This window comes from Schistocerca gregaria, chromosome 8, assembly GCF_023897955.1.
Source record: "Schistocerca gregaria isolate iqSchGreg1 chromosome 8, iqSchGreg1.2, whole genome shotgun sequence".
NCBI classification, from domain to species: domain Eukaryota; kingdom Metazoa; phylum Arthropoda; class Insecta; order Orthoptera; family Acrididae; genus Schistocerca; species Schistocerca gregaria.
Window position 1 is genome coordinate 263,278,231 of NC_064927.1, and position 21,060 is coordinate 263,299,290.

General features: G+C 40.0%; 2 protein-coding genes across 2 annotated transcripts in view; one reads left to right on the top strand and one right to left on the bottom strand.

Annotated features, from left to right (window-relative positions):
• LOC126284279 (dynein axonemal intermediate chain 7-like) overlaps nt 1-21,060 on the top strand; it is an 828,882-nt gene that overhangs the window by 22,380 nt on the left and 785,442 nt on the right. The gene's annotated exons all lie outside the window — the stretch shown is intronic.
• Nucleotides 1,265-19,924, bottom strand: LOC126284280 (non-structural maintenance of chromosomes element 1 homolog). Its single transcript, XM_049983104.1, has 5 exons — nt 19,539-19,924; nt 19,247-19,400; nt 6,102-6,303; nt 4,499-4,612; nt 1,265-1,423 (listed from the first exon to the last, which is right to left on the bottom strand). Exons 1-5 carry the CDS (start codon nt 19,639-19,641, stop codon nt 1,310-1,312), a joined length of 687 nt encoding a protein of 228 aa, XP_049839061.1. The 5' UTR covers nt 19,642-19,924; the 3' UTR covers nt 1,265-1,309.

The following is a 21,060-nucleotide window of genomic DNA, read 5'->3' on the forward strand; positions in this document are numbered from 1 at the left end:
AACACCCATAAGTAAGAGAACGGCACTTATCAGATTAAATCAAAATTAGCAATCAATTCAAACCAGACGAAGCACCTGAGAAAGGAAGGTTAGCCGTATAAATACGGACGGAGCCTGACACATAGCAATGGCTACTTGGTGAAGCTCAACTGTTAAGCTTACGACTCAAACCAAACTACTGTAGCTATATCTTAATCCATTTGACCTAAATTGTGTTTCATGTTACAACAGACCAACTTTGTTTCGATTTGGAGGTGCGGTCTAAAACTTTTCTCCCCCCTTGAATTTCGAGTCTCACATTTCAGGTGTGGCTTAGATTCGGGAACATTTTTTCCCCTTGATTTCGATTCTCATTTTTCAGGTGCAGCTTAATTTCGGCTTAAATTCGAGTGTGGCTTAGATTTGAGTAAATACAGTACATGGTTGCTTTAAATGGTGGCTCTGCCTTTGATGTGTAAGGAAATTCCTGTGACTCAATCTACCCAATTACTCATCAGTTCCCATTTCACCCCCTGCTCCCAACCTCATATCCGTGTCTCACATCGCTGTAAATGACCTGGATACAAGACGTAGGCCATACATCTTTCCTCTCTATTGTAATCCAGTCACTGACATTTTCTACTCCATCAAATTGGCCGCGAGACACTTGGACCAACAAGTTACTGAGATGCTGCACAACTCAATGTGCTTGACTTCTGTGACTACTTCATAGCCCAATGCCATCTAGATTCCTTTCACAACCAGCACTTTTTTAATAGTGCAATAGGAAACTCTCTCTGTAACATATCATTTATTCCCCTAATCCCCTGTGCTCAACCTTTGCAGCCATATCATGCAACTGCCTCATCTGCTCTCCTGCCCCTACTCCAACCTTACATATGCCTTCTCTCCTCCAGGTCACTTGGACAGTCTTCCCTTCTATCTTCTTCTCCCCTATTCCTCTCCTTCTCTACCTTCCCCATGCAGATCTTCCGATGGCACACTGAAGAGCCCACTAACCTATCCCTGCTAAGTCTCTGCACACTCTCACAGGCAGCACTACAGCATCATCCACCACCCTTTTCCTACTACCCACCCTTATCTCTTTCATAACTCTACTACCCACTCTTTCTGATGAAGGACTTTGTCCGAAAGCTGAATAATTTAGCAATTTGTCCCAATTCACATTGTTATTGTTCTTCCATTCCTAAGATTTTCCACTATTTATATATTACTAAGTGTGTGTCATTACTAAAGTACTAACTCTGAGTTTATTTACAATAAATAGTGTTTCTTAGCATTTATTTTAAACTTTCTACACACCAAAATTCTATATCTGTTGCTGAACTTTGCATTTGGGGCACTCGTATACACCTGACAAAATTTTTCTCATTTTGTCCACACATCGTTTGTGACACACTACACCACATTCACAGACGATTCCCTGGAAAAGAGAGAAACAATTAAAAAGCATTTTATAAACCAATATTCTAAAAATTTCATACATAAGCATAAATTTCTAAAATGTTATGGAATTATGACAGAGAGATTTCCTTCAGGGAGTACTATAACAGTAATAATGGGAATGCAGGAACATAATCTGTGAGAATGGAAACCACCAACAAAGGTTTTACAAACATATTAATCTTGAAAACAGCATTGTTGCATTTTTTTTTTTCTTTTAACGCACATGCATTTACAGAGGTGTGAGTTGGGGTTGTCTCGTTAGTCTTCTGACAGGTTTCATGCTATCATATAAAATACAGCTAACATTTCTTGGGATCACAATTTGTCCATATTCTGGGCCTGTTCTCACAATCCTGATGTAAGTTGAATACGAAAGCTAGGAAAACACTGGGAAGAAAGTGTATCATGATGACATTGTTGTCTACAATACTTCAATTACACACGTCATCACCAGGAAAAGCTACTGAAAAGGTGTAATCTTCCCAAGTTCAAGATCCTTCTTTAATTTGATTCAGCAAGAAGACTGGAGATGTTTTTCATATTTTGTTTCTGCAGTCATACACAGGACTAATTTGATTACTAGTATGAATTAATGCTCATTTAAGGCAACAGATAACCACTATTAATAGTTGTGATGCAAAACTTTATCCCTTTAAAAAAATTCTTCTGTACGCAGTACTTTAATTACTACAAATTTAAACAGTATACCGACAATTACCAATTTTCCCTGGCTTATTTCACAGTGAAAGAGGTTTTGGTGAATGGCCAGATCACTATAGCAGACATGCACAGTATTTTAGCAAAAGAATGCATTATCAACAAGTGCATCGATGGTTGGAGCACAAGTTGTCCCAGAAAATGATACATTCCAATTTTATGTGACACTCTTACAGACTATGACAAGGCATGCACCCTAAAATTGGGAATATTACAGTTCCAACACACCAGTCAGCAAAGAACAAAGTCACTGTCAGCAAACATTCACTCCATGCAAAGGCCACATAAACAACTAACTAAATTTTGTATGGTGCCCAAGACAATTTTAGCTTACAGAAAGCTTATGAGAAAGGCTTGTGTATATAACTTATAAATATTTTGTGCAAACTGGCAGGACTATTGTGAAAAATTCAACTGTCACTGTGAAAATGATGCCACTACCATCTAGCAATGAATGATGCAACTCAGAGTGAGGGTTGCTATTATGCGATCGAGAGCATCCACTGGGCTGTTACTGTGTGATCCTGAGCATCCATTTGATCTTCACTGTTCTCACTCACTCCAAGACACTACTGTCATGATTGTGTGAGGTATTATCATTTTCCATTCTGGGGTTTGTACATTTTGTGCTGTCTGCACATTTTCCTGGATCAGGCAGTGGCAGACACAGAAAAACCCCAAGAAGGGAGTACTAAAGATATCTTGAGCTACCTTCACTTTTACCGTAATAAAAAATAATCAACTCACATGCAAAGTTTAAGAAAGTTTTATTTGAACTGATTATACGCATATACAAGACAATGAGTGTTCAACAGAGCTAAGCCATTAAGGCTCCTTGACTGTGGACCTCAGCCATGTCTTTGTACGCCACAATGTTGAAAAACTTCTTTCTGCTGTAGCAACAGATGCAGATACACAAGCAAATATTTTGTATAGTGTGTGCAAAGTAGGATAGATAGATCCAGGACAAACAGACAACACTTGCAAAACAGAATAATGATCATTAAGGGCGTTTTTGTCCTAGGTATGTTTAAGACATGATGATGCAGACGCGTGTGCTACATAGGAAAACACAACTTGATAACTCGATTTAGTCAAGTCGACTGACGAAAGAAATGAACTAAAGGCGTGCTGGCCGAATAGCGGGGGTGGTGGAGGTGGCAATGTATCTGCCTCTGGGATCAGGGCAATGTTGTCTAATATGGACATAAGTGGTGTCTCACGGAAAGTCTTGCACTAGGTCACTGAGCTACACAAAAATATTATCATCACATTCTGAGCATTTCTTCTCCTTCTTCTTCTATGCATTTCATAAAATAAAGTCCCCCCGGCCTCATTTTTCTGCCTATATGTGAAGGTTAATCTCAGGAACTATTGTATGATTTTGATACAGTTTTCACTAATAGATAGACTGGTTCAGGGCAGTAGAGTAGCTTACAGCTCCAATCACTGCCAAGAGATGTCACTCCAAACACAAATTAAATATGGAACACACAACATTCATGCTGCCTGACAACTTCCCTGTCATGTGCAGCTTAAATTGTTTAAGTGATATGAATGTGATGTTATTCATTTTAACCTTATGCAGTGGTCCACAAATAAAATTACTAGCAGGCCACACAAATCATCTAGCCGCAGACACTTGGATGCAATACTGTGCTCTTCTCCATGGTGCATAACAAATCCTTTGACCCTCTCCTAATCTTGACAAAACTGCACATCTTGTTGCTGCAATTCTTAAACCATATTAATGGAAATGCTCTACACTTCACTTTTAGGAAGACCCAAGGCAGTAAGATCCACAGCATTGAGGTCATGTGATTCTGCAGGCCATGATACAGGATCTGCTCAAAAAATCCATCTTAGACCATTTTGACACATTACATGCCATTAATTAAAAGCAAGCTGTACTATGTTCCCTTCATGCATGAACTACATATACCCTCCATGGCCCATGTGTGAAATACAAGTCCAATTAGAAGTGAACTTAATAAAAAATGTTTACATTTCAAATACATTTGCACTAACTATAGACAATATTTCATACTGAAGTCAGAGATGACCTATAACTATCCATTTGAATTAAGTTGAAAAAGTTCGTTTGCAGAGCAATGACTACTAGAAACTTTTGCAACTATTATCATACATTTTTACCTGTGTCCGTTTCCACTATACATTATCATACACTTTGTGTAATAAATGAAGGAAGATATGCGATGGCAACAACCATACAAAATGACACATTAAATTGGTGAACACAGTTTCATTTATGGTGGAACAGATTTGCTAAATTTAAAAATGTGCAATTGTGTGTATCACACAAACTCACACTTACCACAAAAACATAGTCTTTGCACAGGTGACAGTTTGAAACACAATCTGCATATGCTTCTGCAATGTATGGTGCCATTTCAGCAATGGTGCGAACGCCTATGTAGATCTTACCTTCCTGTGGATAGAAAACACAAATTTAATCACACTGTTGTTTAAATGCATCATAGAAATACAAATTTTCTCACTTTATGGTACCAAGTTTATTAAAACAGTTGAAAAAATGATAAGGCCAGTATTTAACCCTTCAGGTGGTGTAATACTTAGTACTGTCTATTAATGGGGAAAATTAATCGGGAAGGGCATGTCACTTAGATCTCAGGATGAAACAGATCAACCTGCTGATGATGGAAGGCAAATATGCAGATGGAAATGTCAAAGACAGTACACTGGTAAGCACTGTGCCAGTTTCAGTTCAGATAAGAGGGCAGAGCAAAAAGTATGGATAAATTAGCAGAAGAGAAATGGATAGTGTAATTTGCCCATCCCCACTGGGGAAAGAACTAATAGGTGTGGAAGCTAAGATAGTATATGTACTTTTGTGTACTTTCAGCAGTATAGAAAGCACCTATTGAAGGTAAGGACTGCCTGGTAATTCTCCCCCCCCAAGCAATCAAACGGATTTTTTTCTCTGATAACAGTGTCTTCAAATACACGTATTTGCACAGAACACTGTAGATTACAGAAGTGACAGAGCTGTAAATTGTGCAAAATTTTACAGTCTTCGTAAGAACAGCAACTGGTTTAGTTTGCTGAATGAACCTGAGATGGCAAGTGATGATTGGAAACCATTCCACCTGAAAAATAATGAGATACACTGCCCTGGAAGTAACATACAATACTCTACACACAAATGATTTCCATTTTCCTCTCTCATTGTAGTGTATTAAGCTACAGAAATATACCGAGTTTCATCATATAAATGGCACTTTTGGACAATGTGCGGAAGCGTTGCTCAGTTTGAAGCTCTATTCACTGAAAATACCTGCAAAGTTATCTTGTAACACTCTCACAAATCCTTCTAAATAAGAATTCTTAATTATTAGCATCAGCTTTGCGTAACTGGCTGTCTTAGTCATATGGCTTCAGTCCAGCTTTACACAACTGGCTGTTTTAGTCCTGTGTCCTGACCTCAAGGGTTCAGAGTCTCTACGCTCTTCTGGGACAACACCTCAACACAGATAATCCAAGCACTTCAACGAGATAATTAAAAGCTTGTTTCCTAGCTATAGTCTCATAATACAAATTTGGTGCATTTGATGTGGACATCCTTGATATCACATGTACAGAGCTAAGGACTAAATCAAAGGAAAATATTAAGGAACACTTTAAAATCAAGAAAAATAAGTATTAGCAAAATTAATTATTATATACAGGAGGGAAAGCAGTCACCTCCATAACAATGAAACTGGGGAAAAAATATCAACCAGTTATTATGGTTAGTTCTCATTTGTAGTAAATTTACGTATGTAGCAGCAAATTTAAGGTCTTCCTTTACTGAAATCTGGGACAACAATGACATCTCATTATCATATTTCAAATACTCCCATCCTTAAAATGGGTGGATCTGTCATATTAAACAATGCTGTCAGATATTAATGAACAACCTTTTTGCAGAACCATCCATCACTAATGAGTTTCTCTGCAATATCCTGGAGATGCCCTTTTGTTATATGAAAAGGCATATCTTGTGACATGTTCAGCACATGGGTAGATGACACAGACCCCAAAGTCTCTGAAGTCATAATTTCTGCCAGAATCCTTTTGTAGACCTCCCTGTGTTCCTTTGTGTAACCACCTGTCAGAGTCCTGTAAAAGCAGATGTAATATATTTATCAATGAATTGCTTTAGAAAACAATATTCCAATACTTGCATAAAATTACAATATGCTACTCCTACCAGAAGTGTTTAAAAACACAGGAAATAGAAGACTCCAACAAAATATTACAAGGGGTGATAAAAAATTTCCGTTTGAGGGCACTGCTGCAGTGTATAAGTGACATAGTGTGACTCTGATGTGGGTGCACAAGAACTGACATGTGGGGAGGGGGTTAATGTGGTATCCGTGTCTTTTCTATGTGTGTGCAGTAACTGTGGGGACATTATTACCAAATGCATCCAAACAAGACCAACATCATGTTGTTCTTTCCTTGGCTGCCAAAGGACAAACAACAGTAAACATCCATCGAAGAATGAGGAATGTGTATGGGAAAGCATGTCTGTCGAAAACCACTGTTGTGGAAATTAAGACGAAACACTTGGGAAACTGCAACACGGGGTGCTGCTGCTTCATGTAAATGCATGTCCCCATATTGCAAATGTCATAATGTAGACTGGTTCACATCTCCCTAAAAAGTCCTTTTTTCAGCTACTAAATTTTAAGGGCCCTTAGCAGCTTCTTATTTTTACATGTCTTCCAAAAATTACTATTGTTACACATGTAATTTCATGGGATGACAAGGACAATTTGGTGCAAGAAGTTTACATACCACACACGTAAGATGACATTATTTTAAGCTACGACAGGAAGTGCAAAATGGCTAAGCAGGGATGGCTAGAGGACAAATGTAAGGATGTAGAGGCTTATCTCACGAGGGGTAAGATAGATACAGCCTACAAGAAAATTAAAGAGACCTTTGAAGAAAAGAGAACCACATGTATGAATATCAAAATCTCCGATGGAAACCCAGTTTTAAGCAAAGAAGGGAAATCAGAAAGGTGGAAGGAGTATATAGAGGATCTATACAAGAGCAATGTACTTGAGGACAATATTATGGAAATGGAAGAGGATGTAGATGAAGATGAAATGGGAAATATAATACTGTGTGATGAGTTTGACAGAGCACTGAAAGACCCAAGTCGAAACAAGGCCCCGGGAGTAGAGAACATTCCATTAGAACTACTGACAGCCTTGGGAGAGCCAGTCCTGACAAAACTCTACCATCTGGCGAGCAAGATGTATGAAACAGGCGAAATACCCTCAGACTTCAAGAAGAATATAATAACTCCAATCCCAAAGCAAGCAGGTGTTGAGAGATGTGAAAATTACCGAACTATCAGTTTAATAAGTCACAGCTGCAAAATACTAACGCGAATTCTTTACAGACGAATGGAAAAACTAGTAGAAGCCGACTTCGGGGAAGATCAGTTTGGATTCCGTAGAAATGTTGGGACACGTGAGGCGGTACTGACCCTACTACTTACCTTAGAAGCTAGATTAAGGAAAGGCAAACCTATGTTTCTAGCATTTGTAGACTTAGAGAAAGCTTTTGACAATGTAGACTGGAATATGCTCTTTTATAGTCTGAAGGTGGCAGGGGTAAAATACAGGGAGCGAAAGGCTATTTACAATTTGTACAGAAACCAGATGGCAGTTATAAGAGTCAAGGGACATGAAATAGAAGCAGTGGTTGGGAAAGGAGTGAGACAGGGTTGTAGCCTCTTCCCGATGTTATTCAATCTGTATATTGAGCAAGCAGTGAAGGAAACAAAAGAAAAATTCGGAGTAGGAATTAAAATCCATGGAGAAGAAATAAAAACTTTGAGGTTCACCAATGACACTGTAATTCTGTCAGAGACAGCAAAGGACTTGGAAGAGCAGTAGAATGGAATGGATAGTGTCGGGAAAGGAGGGTATAAGATGAACATCAACAAAAGCAAAACGAGGATAATGGAATGTAATGGAATTAAGTCGGCTGATGCTGAGGGAATTAGATTAGGAAATGAGACACTTAATGTAGCAGATGAGTTTTGCTATTTGGGGAACAAAATAACTGATGATGGTCAAAGTAGAGAAGATATAAAATGTAGACTGGCAATGGCAAGGAAAGCGTTTCTGAAGAAGAGAAATTTGTTAACATCGAGTATTGATTTAAGTGCAGGAAGTCGTTTTTGAAAGTATTTGTATGGAGTGTAGCCATGTATGGAAGTGAAACATGGACGATTAATAGTTTAGTCAAGAAAAGCATAGAAGCTTTTGAAATGTGGTGCTACAGAAGAATGCTGAATATTAGATGGGTAGATCACATAACTAATGAGGAAGTATTGAATAGGATTGGGGAGAAGTTTGTGGCACAACTTGACTAGAAGAAGGGATCGGTTGGTAGGACATGTGTAGTCTCAGGACTGAAGACGACGATGACGACGACAACAACAACAACAACAACAACAACAACCACAGAAAACCTTATACACACTACATGAAGTCCTTACAAATTCCGCAGAACTTTTTAAGAAATTTTGAGTAAAAGATCTCCAGCATTGTGTACAATGATGCCTATGTAAATGCGAATCATCCATGCTTTTACAAGTTAAGACTGTGCTGTGTGCTGTTAATTTTGTTTTATCAGTTGGTTCTGTGCACAGGGAGGTCAGTTTGGTTTTCATATATTATGGAGTACAAAAAAGGACTAGAATGCAGATAAAGTCTCATTCTGGCAAGACAGTGAGAGCAGAGATGACTAAAGATATTGCACTTTGTTGCAAACACTTTCCAAAGAACAGTTACAGAAAAACTGAAGGAAATAAATGAGTTTGAGAAACAAATTGAAGAAAAAAAAGGAAGATTCTGAAGAAGCAAGAGAAATCATTTTATGCTGCTATTCCGCATTAAAGTATATGTGTTAGGTAAAAAAAAATTGTAAAGTGTTAAATATAATTTGTGTCAAAATGAGTGGTAATTAAAATTTTATGTGAAAAATAACTTGCTGAAGCCCACTGTTTATAAAATGATGCCAACTTAAGTGGGAAACACTTGTGCACTCATCCAATAGTATTGATCTCTCTCTACGCAATTATCACACCTTTGTTTGCACAAAAAAAGCCTCGAAAGGTTGATGATTCCCTTTTGGATGAGGATGTGCAGCAGGCATTTAACAGATTTCGTCACGCAGCAGGACACTGTTTTACCAATCAGGTATCTTCATAATCGTGCACTGGTGTGATGACTGCCTCAATGCTCACAGCAATTTTGCCTGATTGGCATACTGATTCTGGACTATAAGGCCTTCAAACAGAAACATTCTGACTGCCCCTTACACATTCACCTTCAATTCATGTCGGGTATAATGTGCTTTTGGTAACATTGGCTGCAAATTGACTGAACCAATAAAAATATTAGTATCACACATCCACCAACCCATCATGACTTCAGTAGTTGCCTATCCTATTCTGGACTGGACTCTTAGCATCAGGCCTCTCTCCTATGTTGACTGTTCACACAAAGGGGATCTCAGTGTAACATGTCTGTGAAATCTCCAACACGAAATAGTGAAGGCCTTACAGTCCAGAATCATAGGTGTGCCAAATTGGGCAAAATCACAGTGGGCACTGAGGCAATTATCCCACTGATGCACCTAGTTGAAATATCTGTTTGATAAGATACTGTGTCCTGCTCTGTGAAAAAGTCTATAGCTGCCTGCTGCACATCTTCGTCTGATAGAAATTATGACTGAAGGTGTGATAATTGCATGGGGAGAGATCAGGACACTAGGACAAGTGCCCAAGTGTTTCCAACTTGAGTCGATATAATTTCTACCATGTTTTGTACACTCTTTCTTTCCTTAAATTTCATAAACAGTGGGCTCCAAAATATGTACAGGTTTTTGTGAACAATGACATTAACAATGCTGTCTTTGTTAATCTCCAAAATCAAATAGCCTTTCAACAAAACACTGCTACTAACAAAGGAACCTTTGATGATGTTGGTTGCAGTTGGATCATACAGGCATGTAAGCACAATATTTCCTCAGTCCATCTGGCTGCTTTCAAGGAGACAAGACTTTGCTAATCTCACCAGAATTGATTCGTACCACAAATGGCGACCAATTATACTCTGCAGAAGACCAACAGTACATGCACCAAAAATCATCACTGCTGCCCCCTGATGCAAAAGATGAACTGCTATCAGGTATCACTGTCAAGACTGACTGTCAGTTGAGTCAACGACCATTGTGTTTTAATGTCAGTTGAAATATGGTTCCAGATGTTATTTACAGGGTAACCCTAATCTCTGTTTACAATTTGGTCTGACAGTCCAATTTCAATTGATTCTTTCAATACACACTCCAAAAAGCAAGTTGTAGGAGCAACCATTTACACCTTATCATATAAAATTCTCCATACATCAGCATGACAGTTTTCCACCACCACAGATTTCTCATGCTGCAACAAACGTGTGGTGAAGGTGCCCAATACACCTGTCATAATGATGTGTTGTGACCCGTGTTCTGGGGTAATGTGTGGAGTGAGGGTGAGTGGTCCAGTGGATGCCTGTGGTCGTAAGTGAACAGCGCTACTTGTAATAACATTTATTTATCGTGCAGAGCACACAAAGGTATATGCGAATGCAGAGTTGCAGTCGGTGGCTGGGTGCAAACACATGTGCTGCACATGAGTGCTGATGTCTCAACAGTGACTGCCACAGGCCAGTGCCATGGCTGTGTGTTGTGCTGATGGCAGTGGCAGGACAAGGAAGGCTCTGCCTTCTCAGATGTTTCACAGTGTACGAATCTCACCTTAGGGCTCTCAAATACAGTCCATTCTCTCAAAGAAGCGTTGTACACTCAGGTGTAGACTGCTGACTGTATTCCAGGATTCCAGTTGTTGTGAAGGCTAGGCCCTGGTGAACGACCATGAAATTACAGACTACAGCAGATGCTCACCACTCAGACAGGAGGCTGGGCAGACACGCCTTGCATGGTCAGAGCTAAGATGGCAGCTTGCAGATCGTCCGTGATGCCCCATTAGCGGAGGAGGGCTGTCCACTTACCAGTATTCTCATCCACAATGATTCATTAGATATCAATGGCAGACCACCACTATGGTATGCGTTTAGTTGGCTGCCTCTCTATGTTGAAGTCAGCAAGTAAGTAGTAGGTTTGCCATGGTTTCACTGAAACTTGACAGGCTGTCATTCTCTCTGGTTCTGGTGACACAGACAGAATAGCAGCTTGACAAAATGTGTTCTTGAGCTCTGAAAACCTCTCTATTCATAGGGCTGGGCCTAAGGTGCTGTGGCTCCGAGTGTATGAGTGTATTAGTCCTCATTTATCAGACCTGTCAGCGCTCCTTCGATCACTGTGGTAAGTTAATAGCAATTCTGGGTCAGTGAGCTCTGTTCTTTTCGTCTACATTTGATTTTGATTTTGTAGTGTCACTCAGGTGGTGGAGTTATATAGTGTTACCTCAGAGTGTCTTGTTAAATAGCAGTACTTGTGTTTCTGTTCACACTGTTCTGTGGTCTGTTGCAGCGGTACACCTTGTTGGCACATCGATTACCACGTTAGCCCAATGTCAACCTTGAGCTCACCTGGTAGAAATTTAACAAAACTTTAAACTTGCACATTAAAATTATTCTCCTGCTTAACTGATGCAAATAGTTCAGCCACAGTGGCAAGGGAGTTTGTAAACTACACACTAGCTCAATCCTAGGTCATCTTTTACCAAGCCAAGATGCACTTTACTGCTTGCTGGGAGTGGGACTCAAGGAACGATGGATCTGTTTGTCTGTGACGCCATTCTGCTTGAACACAAGCTTAAGACATTCCATCTCATGTCACGCTTAAACAACGAATCCTTAAAAACCTTTGTCCTGTTGCTGTTGTTCCATTGAGATTTTAGGATATGCCCAAACTTCATAAAGATAGGATTCCACTACGCCCCATTATGATCTGGGCTTGTCCACTTACAACTTGGCCAAGGATTTATTAGCACTGTTCTTCACCCTCATGTCTGAAAATATAAGCACTACATTAACAATTCTACGACTTTTATCCAATGGTTGAAGTCCTTGTGTCTTCGTCCCTTCGACTTGTGAGCTTTGAAGTGTGTCTTTTTTCACCAATTCCTCTTGAAGAATCCTTGATGTTAATTAGGAAACTGGACATGGAAAGGGCAAAGCTTTGCCATTGTCTGCTGAAATCTACATTTTTTTTTATTCAATGACAAAAATTTTGGACATATTGACAGAACAACTGAGGAATTCATTATCCTCCAGTCACCAATTTATTTATGGAAATTTTTAAGACAAAGCACTGAGGACGGCACTTTTAAAACTACTTGTTTCTGGCGGTATATTAACGATACATTTATGGTGAAGCCACATGCAATAGATGCTCTGAACTGTTTCCTTCATCCAAGCAACAAGTTCACAATGGCAAGGGATAGAAGGTTTCCATTTTTAGATATACTGGTTTGCAGAAAGGACAATGGGACTCTGAGACAGTGTTTATAGAAAACCAATGCACACAGACCAGAATTTAGATGCAAAGAGTCGTCGTCCATTGCACCAATGCACAGAGGTCTTGCAGTGTTTATAAAGAGGGATTACATCATTTAGAATATGCCAGTAGATTAGACGCTTTCTTACCATTTTCTGGGGGTATATCTTCAAAACTGGACAGACTTTAAAAAGACATAATATCAAAAGTACATTTCATTTGCCAGCCAGGATTACAGAGGTAAAAGCTGACCTACAATTAAGTGAGACTTCGTGCTTATAAAATCCCTTGCCATTGCAGGAAAACTTATACCGGCCAAACTATCTGCATCATTAATACACTGAGCATTATCACTGCATATGACTGTTGCAGCCTGAGGAATGTACGGTGGTAGAGCACTGTCATATTGAGGAACTCGGAAGTTATATGATAAGGAACAAAGGGCTGCTCCTGCAACTAGCTTTTGGGGCTGTGTGCTAAGGGAATCGGTTGAAATTAGACTGTCAGGTCAAATAACAAACAGAGAAAAAGGTTAACCAAACATAACAATTGAAACTGTATTTTATCTGGCATTAAAACACAACAATTGTTCCCTCGGCCTACAGAATGTATCGTCCATGGTACTCGATAGTGATTCATTGTTTTTGTCAGCTTTCACCTCTGAGGCACTGTATCTACACTGGTGAGGCACTGTATCTACACTGGAGTAAGTTGGTAGCAGTGACAATTTATGAAGGAAGTTTTGTTTGATTTCTGTGGCTTATAAATGGTCTGCCACTCACGATATGCATCATTTCCAGCAAGATTACCAAACGGCATTCTCGCATGACAATGGAAATACACTCCTGGAAATGGAAAAAAGAACACATTGACACCGGTGTGTCAGACCCACCATACTTGCTCCGGACACTGCGAGAGGGCTGTACAAGCAATGATCACACTCACGGCACAGCGGACACACCAGGAACCACAGTGTTGGCCGTCGAATGGCGCTAGCTGCGCAGCATTTGTGCACCGCCACCGTCAGTGTCAGCCAGTTTGCCGTGGCATACGGAGATCCATCGCAGTCTTTAACACTGGTAGCATGCCGCGACAGCGTGGACGTGAACCGTATGTGCAGTTGACTGACTTTGAGCGAGGGCGTATAGTGGGCATGCGGGAGTACCGCCGAATTGCTCAACACATGGGGCGTGAGGTCTCCACAGTACATCGATGTTGTCGCCAGTGGTCGGCGGAAGGTGCACGTGCCCGTCGACCTGGGACCGGACCGCAGCGACGCACGGATGCACGCCAAGACCGTAGGATCCTACGCAGTGCCGTAGGGGACCACACCGCCACTTCCCAGCAAATTAGGGACACTGTTGCTCCTGGGGTATCGGCGAGGACCATTCGCAACCGTCTCCATGAAGCTGGGCTACGGTCCCGCACACCGTTAGGCCGTCTTCCGCTCACGCCCCAACATCGTGCAGCCCGCCTCCAGTGGTGTCGCGACAGGCGTGAATGGAGGGACGAATGGAGACGTGTCGTCTTCAGCGATGAGAGTCGCTTCTGCCTTGGTGCCAATGATGGTCGTATGCGTGTTTGGCGCCGTGCAGGTGAGCGCCACAATCAGGATTGCATACGACCGAGGCACACAGGGCCAACACCCGGCATCATGGTGTGGGGCGTGAACTCCTACACTGGCCGTACACCTCTGGTGATCGTCGAGGGGACACTAAATAGTGCACGGTACATCCAAACCGTCTTCGAACCCATCATTCTACCATTCCTAGACCGGCAAGGGAACTTGCTGTTCCAACAGGACAGTGCACGTCCGCATGTATCCCGTGCCACCCAACGTGCTCTAGAAGGTGTAAGTCAACTACCCTGGCCAGCAAGATCTCCAGATCTGTCTCCCATTGAGCATGTTTGGGACTGGATGAAGCGTCGTCTCATGCGGTCTGCACGTCCAGCACGAACGCTGGTCCATCTGAGGTGCCAGGTGGAAATGGCATGGGAAGCCGTTCCACAGGACTACATCCAGCATCTCTACGATCGTCTCCATGGGAGAATAGCAGCCTGCATTGCTGCGAAAGATGGATATACACTGTACTAGTGTCGACATTGTGCATGCTCTGTTGCCTGTGTCTATGTGCCTGTGATTTTGTCAGTGTGATCATGTGATGTATCTGACCCCAGGAATGTGTCAATAAAGTTTCCCCTTCCTGGGACAATGAATTCACGGTGTTGTTATTTCAATTTCCAGGAGTGTATTACATCCAGATGACTGCATGATCTGTTTACAGACAAGATAAGATTATCACCAGTTAATATTTTTTTTGCACCAAAACAAACTATGTGTAACAGTTCTGTGTGATTTTGGTTCAGTACGATTTTGGTTGACTACAAATGGGACATCTTGTAACCTTTTACGTCCTCCCTGCAGTTCAGTAAGTGTGAGAGAAGCTGCGTTAGCTGCTATATGGCTTCAAAATAAATCCCCAAATCTTCCACTCTGTGAAGCCCACTTATTGTAATGTTTAAATGATACATGCACCACATAACATGTTATTTTTAAACTGAGATCTATGAACTTTAGTCACTGGGCCATTTCCTGCCAAGTGGTCTAATTTAGGAGAAAGTTCCTGCAGGACTATCATGGGCTTTGCTGAAATTTTGTGTGATCATTCATATATTTTCCAATGAATATTGGTGAAGTTTTACTTTCACCAATATAATACTGATAAGAGATATAGCTGTTTGTTTGACCCCATAGCACAGCTATCAACAGCACTCCCCCAATTTTTTGGCAACTTTGAGGCATGTTATCTCCAGTAATTATTTTCTGGAAAGAAACAAAACTAGGCTATCTTGTACAACTTTTTGCATTCAACTACAACTGAATGAAGACACGTACATTGTATAACACCAGAATAAAACATTCAGCAAAAAATATTTGTCGAAAGCTTTGCAAATAATAATCGAAACTAGTTTATATTGGGCTATAAACTTTACCTGGCCTTGTGAAGTAAACAACAGCTACACTCAGCTGAAGGAAAGCACCCACTATGCTGGGAACCAATTGTAAAATGCAGATAGTTTGAACGAATTCCACAACAATTTAACATACAGAAGTATAACTGATAATTAAGTCGTGAAGAAATGACGCTTAAAGTTCCAGCGTCTTGGACCAGGGACAGCTGTATGTGGAGATGTCGTAAGGATAATTCAATAAGGATAATCTCAATTTATGAGATCGGGAGCTGCTGTTGAGCTATATAGGTCAAGGGAAGTGTCCGATTCCAGATGATATTGTGTTTAGTGGTATTTGGGGAGTTTTGTGATGTCAGTTTTTTTCATCGCTTTGCATGGTTTTGTATGGGGGTGGGTATCTAAACTTTTATATATTTAATTTGTCCCCACCCAAAAAACCCCTATTTCCCGTGCTTGTCCCGTTAGTGTCATTAGGCTTTTTGTGGAACGTGTGTGTGTGTGTGTGTGTGTGTTTTTTTCAATGTATTTTCGTCCTCATAATGTGTACGTAACGACTTTATATGTGTCATATTGGAATTGTGGTTTAGGTCATTTCCGCCATTATTTGTGACGTCATGGGTCAAAACAGATGGGCAGGATCGGATGCTTCCATTATTTCCATATTATTGGTGAGGTCTTGGTAAATTCCTTTATACCATGATGTGGACCTTTAACTTTGGCTCCACATGTGAAACCAAAACTGTACCACACTGTATGTCGACACAGAGGATGTCACAGAATGGCAGGCAACTGATGAAATTGGCAGAAGGAAGTAACACACGAGAGCAGGAGGCAAACTTAGATGACAAGAGAAATATCATCCCATATTTGGGGAGGTTAAAGATGACTGAGGCAATGCTGCAAATACATAAGTGAGCAGGAGGAAGCAATGGTCAGCAGATATCATCTGTTTACTTAAGTGGAAGGATACAACAATATGGGAAAGGGCTAAAGGAGGGGAACAGTCATCTACCAAAGGCTTTCTTAGAACCTCAAACCTTTATGTTTCATCTTTGTTGCTAGGCCTGGTGCTTACACGTAAGTAATCATACATTCATACTTTACCATGCAGAGTATTTTATTTCTTCTTCAATAATTTTTGAGTGGCGCACTACATACATAACAAACACATGTAAGTACCATGTATTACGTACGAAGTGAGAAAATGTTAATGCAATTAGGTTTTGGTATAAAAAAGGGTGTTTTGTATAGTACAGCTAGGGTCAGAAAAGAGGAACTATAGAACTCCAGCCGATCCAACTTGACCTTCCACCACATTACCAAAGGCAATATGAGCTCTACAACTTCCATCAGAAGATAGGTTTAAGAAAGGTAATTAAATAATTTTATAGATTTGGAGAGTTTCTGACAACACTGACTGCACTATTTGAAATTCTGAAGCTAGCAGGGGTAAAATACGGATAACAAAAGGTTATTTACAAATTATGTAGAAACCAGAGAGCAGTTACAAAGGCTGAAGAATATAAAAGAAGCAGTAACTGAGAAGAGTCCAACAGGGTTATTGTCAACCCCTGATATTACACACACTGTACACAGAGCAAAATGTGAAGGAAACCACGAAGAAATCTGTATAGGTAACAAAGTTCAAAAGAGCAATTAAAAACTTGGGGTTTTATGAAGACGACATAATTCTATCAGAGATGGTAAAGGACAAGGAAGAGCAGTTTAATAAAAAATAGATACAAGAGAAGATTAACATATCAATAGTAAAACATGGGTAATGTAAGGTAGTTTAAGTTAGCTGATGCTGAGAGAATTAAGACTAGGAAAAGTGACACTCAAAGTAGTAGATGAATTTTGCATTTTGAACAATGAAATGGCTAATGACAACAAAAAGAGATCTCACAAAATGCAGGCAGGCAGTAGCAAGAAAAGTATTCCGAAAAAAAGAGGAATTTCTTAATGTCAAATATGAATTTAAATCTCGGGGAGTCTTTTCTGAAGGATTATCTGAATTACGGCCCAGTATGAAAGTGAAATTGAATGATAAATGCAGTTCAGACAAGAGAAGACAAGCTTTTGAAATGTGGTGCTCCAGAAGCAGGCTGAATATTAAATAGACTGAATAGTTAAGGAGAAGGGACTGAACTGAATTGGGAGTGGAGGGAAAATTATGGTACAACCTAACTAAAGGAAGGGAACAATTGTTTAGACACATCCTGAGGTATCAAGGAATCGTCAATTTGGTAGTGGAAAGAAGGGGAGGGAGGGGGAGAGAGAGAGAGAGAGAGATTATACTTTTTTGGGGGGGGGGGGGGGGTGCTAAAATATATAAGCAGGTTCAAATGGATGTAGGCCTAGGTTGCAGTTATTTACAAGAGATGAGTCAGTTTGTGCAGGATGGGCTGGTGCGGATATCTGCATGAAACTAGCCTTTGAACTAATTATACTAACAACAGCAAAGCAGATAGATTTAATAATTACACAAAGCAGCTACAGACACTGTCTGCGAGTGGGCATTGATTTAAATCAATAGGAAAATTGAAAATTTGTGCTGGACAGGGAATTGGACCTGGGTCTCCTGCTTACTAGGTAGATGTTCTAACCACTAAGTCATCCATACACAGTGTGTATCGAAAGTGCACAGACTGCCTCTAGTCAGACCGAAATTTTCAACTTAACCACACACTACTAATGTAATGCCTCTACCCATTATTCTGATTATGGTATTTGCGGTATTTTGCTGATTCCCATAAGAGTTTGAACCTGGATCAAAATGGTGTCTGTTCTTTCTGACCTGCCCGAAAGAACAAACACCACAAATATCGAATTAGGGCAAAGATGGCCAATGATCTCTTCAGTATGGATACACACCAGAAGTCTTATGGGAATCAGCGAAATGCTGCAAGTAGTGACAATAATGGGCCGGGCACTATCCTAGCAGCATGTGAATAAATTGAGAATCAGGACTATAGAAGATGTGGTAGGGTAGTTTAGGAGTTGCAATAACAGCTGTGTCCAGATGGCTTAGTGGTCACATCATCTGCTTGAGTACCCGAAGCCTTCTACAAAGCAAAGACATGGTAGTTTTTACACCATGTGTACATTTCCTTGCAGACTAACATGCTGCATTTGGGATAAGCAGTGTGTAATCTACTGAAGGATAAGAAGTTGTCCATTTATGGCCTACAATACACATTTATCACTGGTAGTGTGTGTGTGTGTGTGTGTGTGTGTGTGTGTGTGTGTGTGTGTGTTTGTTTTAGGAGCACTCAAAGATTATGGAAATGAGAATGTAAACTAACATTGTGAAACTGTCATAAAACACAAGCTGATCTTAGACTTAATTATAGGCCCTACCCAAATGGTGGTAGTAGTTTTAGATAAAGAACTACCATGGTGTTTATAAACAACTGATGAATGAGTGGAAAATATTATAGCCATATAAAGTACGCAAAAACCCAATTAAAATAGAGGGCAAGTTCAGGAATTAACAATCATTCTTTCAAACCGAACTTGCGAAATGATTACGCTCAAAAGGTAAATAACATCAACATACTGAGTAGCTGCGTTGTTGCTCGTGCTGAATAGGATGAGATATTCATTTTCTGTAATTTCACAGATCTGTTTGGTTAACTTCTGTCCGTGTCGATTCACATGCCGATTTATCTGGTGAATAACACTGTCTAAATCAACCGCCACTGTTCTCCTGTCTAAAAAAGAACGAAGGAATGGCAATCAAAATCACATTCATGCTACAGGTAAATTATTGAAACGATTGCAAGAGAATGAACTAAGAAATATGGACACAAAGGCAATGTGGCAACGACAGAAGGCAATAACATTTTTACCATTCAGTTCCGATAACAATTCGGTGACATTTTTCAGTTCCATTACAGGCTGAAACATGAGAATTTGCAACACTGATTTCCACACTTCTTTCTCGATTTCCATGCTGCTTATGAAGTTTTTACCGTAATAAATTTTTTCCCCTAATACCTCTAGCACGAAACGCTTTTATGTATCCCGTCAGTACTGATACCAATGGAACTGTGAAACATCATGACATGATAATTATCTAAGTACACATTTTGATGCTATCGAAATAATATCGCGTCACGGACAGTAAGGCACTGCTTCCCTTTCTCACAGCAAATGTAAACAACTTTCAAACTACGCACACGCTAGAACCATAGACTATACACAGCGCCAAGAAAAGAGCCAAAGACGTACTTTGACTGTCTAATTGGAATTCGCGATGATTCCAACTATATGTAACACGCCGCGTTAATGTACCAGACAAAAGCAACATCAGCCGCGTTAATGTACCAGAAAAAACTAACGCTATGCTGATGAACGTAGAATGTTGTATGCAATGTTGTATGCATTCACCCCCCCCCCCCCCCCCCTCCGGCCCTTCGCAAGGAACCAAATCCGTTCGCTCGTGGCAGATAATTGTATCATTGTTGGTCACAAACAAGCAATCACAGTCGAGTTGCTGAGTTCTGCATATTGAAGGGGGCATGACGTAGAAGGATAAAATGAGGCTGTTTTGTGACAGGTTGGCAGTGTTAAGTCGACTTTTTGCAACATTAAGAAAAATCGCAACAACGCTTGGTTAGTAATTAGTTGATCCATAGATCATTTTGCACGATAAATCGTAATGATGCGGAACAAGTTATTTTACATCATTTCACGTGTTAAATTGTCAGTATTTTTTTTAAAGACGGATGTGAGTCAGTGATTCAGCTTAACACATAATTATAACAGAAATTATTCTTTGCAACAGAAGGAGTTGACAAGGGGAAACTTTTGCAGTTTGCTTTCTGTCAGACATTTTACGTCCCCAGATAAGTCATGAAAAATTTTAGTTGTATTGTGCACTCCATTTTGTGCTAAAAACAATTCTAATGTGGAGTGATGAATGTCATTTCTGTTTTCTGGTATTGTAACTATGTACATCATTGTGATTTTGAATTCAGTGGATTACTAACAAAAAAACTTCATCAGGAAATAAATATACTATGAAGCAGAAGACACAACGTCTAACTCTATAAACTCATGTCTAAAATACTATCTTTGATGAGCAAGGTTTTGAGGTATGAAGACTTAACCATTATGAGGTTGCGCGGCTTTTAGTAGCGTTAATAGTCACTCGGTATGTTGCTAACACCCCAAATAAAAGTGGCTATAATGACATTCATGTGCAGTATATCACTGAAATGAATATGTTTACTTCACAAATGTATATTTAGAATGTTATCTCGCAGTACATTATCGTTTTATTTAATATTACGTAATTCATTATATAATAAATTAGCGACTACTTAATTCATTAGATAGTATATTAGAGGGTACTGGCATTGTCTGTAA